The 1,429-nt window shown below is 55.1% G+C and overlaps 1 protein-coding gene across 1 annotated transcript in view; it reads right to left on the bottom strand.

Annotated features, from left to right (window-relative positions):
• Positions 1-476, bottom strand: part of Lpcat2 (lysophosphatidylcholine acyltransferase 2) — a 77,254-nt gene extending 76,778 nt beyond the window's left edge. The window contains exon 1 of the mRNA XM_008830088.2: positions 189-476. Within this exon, the coding sequence (XP_008828310.1) occupies positions 189-359 (171 nt within the window). The 5' untranslated portion in view covers positions 360-476. The remainder of the gene's footprint in view (positions 1-188) is intronic.
• Positions 477-1,429: the final 953 nt, after the last annotated feature.

Genomic DNA, 1,429 nt, shown 5'->3' with positions numbered 1-1,429 from the left:
CTCCCTGCCCCCCTCATCCCCCCGTCCTCCCCTCATCCTCCCTTCACACTCCCTGCCCCCCGCTCATCCCCCGTCCTCCCCTCACACTCCCTGCCCTCCCCTCATCCTCTCCATCCTCCCCTCATCCTCCCCATTCTCCCCTCATCCTCCTCGTCATCCCTTCATCCTCCCCTTCCTCCCAGCCTCACCTGCAGCCGCTGGGCCGCGCTAATTCGCGTCTGCTGCACGAAGGGATTGGGCACGGGCGGCGGGAAGAAGGACGCCTGTCGGGGCACCATAGGCGGCCGCAGTCCGGAGTCCCCGACGCCCGCGCCCGGCACTGTGGCCGCCACCGCTGCCGCCTCTGCGCACCGGTTCATGGCCGATCCTGGCGTCGCATGGGAGCAGAGCTGGGAACCGGGAGCACAGCAGCCAAGCCCCAGCACAAGCCCCACAGGAGTCAGTCCGCTCGGATTCTGCGCACGCGCTCAAATTACCGAGATGCCAGAGGCGCGGCCACCCAGCCGGGTTCTGACCCCGCCCACGGCCCTGGCCCCGCCCACGCTGCTTTCTTTGGGGAACTCCCTGAAAAGGTCCCTAAGAACACTGCAACAGAGACACTAGCAGAGTTCTCTGCTGTGGGGCCTGGACTTTCAATTTCACTGGTTCTGTGCCTAAGTCAAATCACTCAACGCTGGGAAGCTCAGCTGTCGTCTAAGAAATGAGGATACGCATAAATCAAATCTGATCTATTAAGTGAATTGATGTATCCAGAGTGGGTTTTGTTTGTTTGTATTTGGTTCTTGATGTGTGTTTTCGTTTTGTGTACACCATTTTGATTTGGAGTGTTTGTTCAGCTAATACAGGAATTGGTACCAGTAGACTGTTCCACTCAAAACACGGACTTTGGAGATGGTTCTCTTACAGGAAAACTAAGCTGCTATCACCTAGAAAAGGCAAAAACAAGTGCCTTCCACTATAGATGAGGAACCTGACCCAGAAAAGGGAAGACTGAAGCAGTGGCTCCATTTCACTCTGAGGAAGTACAAGGGCTTACCAGAACCTACGTAGGAGGGGGGTAGGGAGAGACAGGACTTGTCCCAGGATCTTAGGCCAGTTGCGAGTTGATAGAGTGCCAAATGGCTAAGAGGTGATGAATAGGGATGGTGAACCATTCGTCTCTACTGGCCAATTCTGATCCCAGCACACAGGCCATGAGAAGTACCATCTAGGACCTAGGACAGTTGCTCCTCCAAACTTAGCCACTATAATATCTCATAATCTTCCTCCCCCGACCCCCACTTAAGTCTGTTCACTCAGGGGCTGACGGAAGGTCATGCTGCTGATCGGGAGTCTGGGCTAAGGATTATGAAGTTCCTCCTGTGGTCTTACTTTGTCCAGGACTCAAGTTCTGTTTCTAACAGCTGTATGACCCCAAGCAAACCACTTT

This window comes from Nannospalax galili, unplaced genomic scaffold (genome assembly GCF_000622305.1).
Source record: "Nannospalax galili isolate Female #2095 unplaced genomic scaffold, S.galili_v1.0 scaffold274, whole genome shotgun sequence".
NCBI classification, from domain to species: domain Eukaryota; kingdom Metazoa; phylum Chordata; class Mammalia; order Rodentia; family Spalacidae; genus Nannospalax; species Nannospalax galili.
The sequence above is the reverse complement of the archived record's forward strand: the minus strand, read 5'-3'. Positions and strand labels throughout refer to the sequence as shown.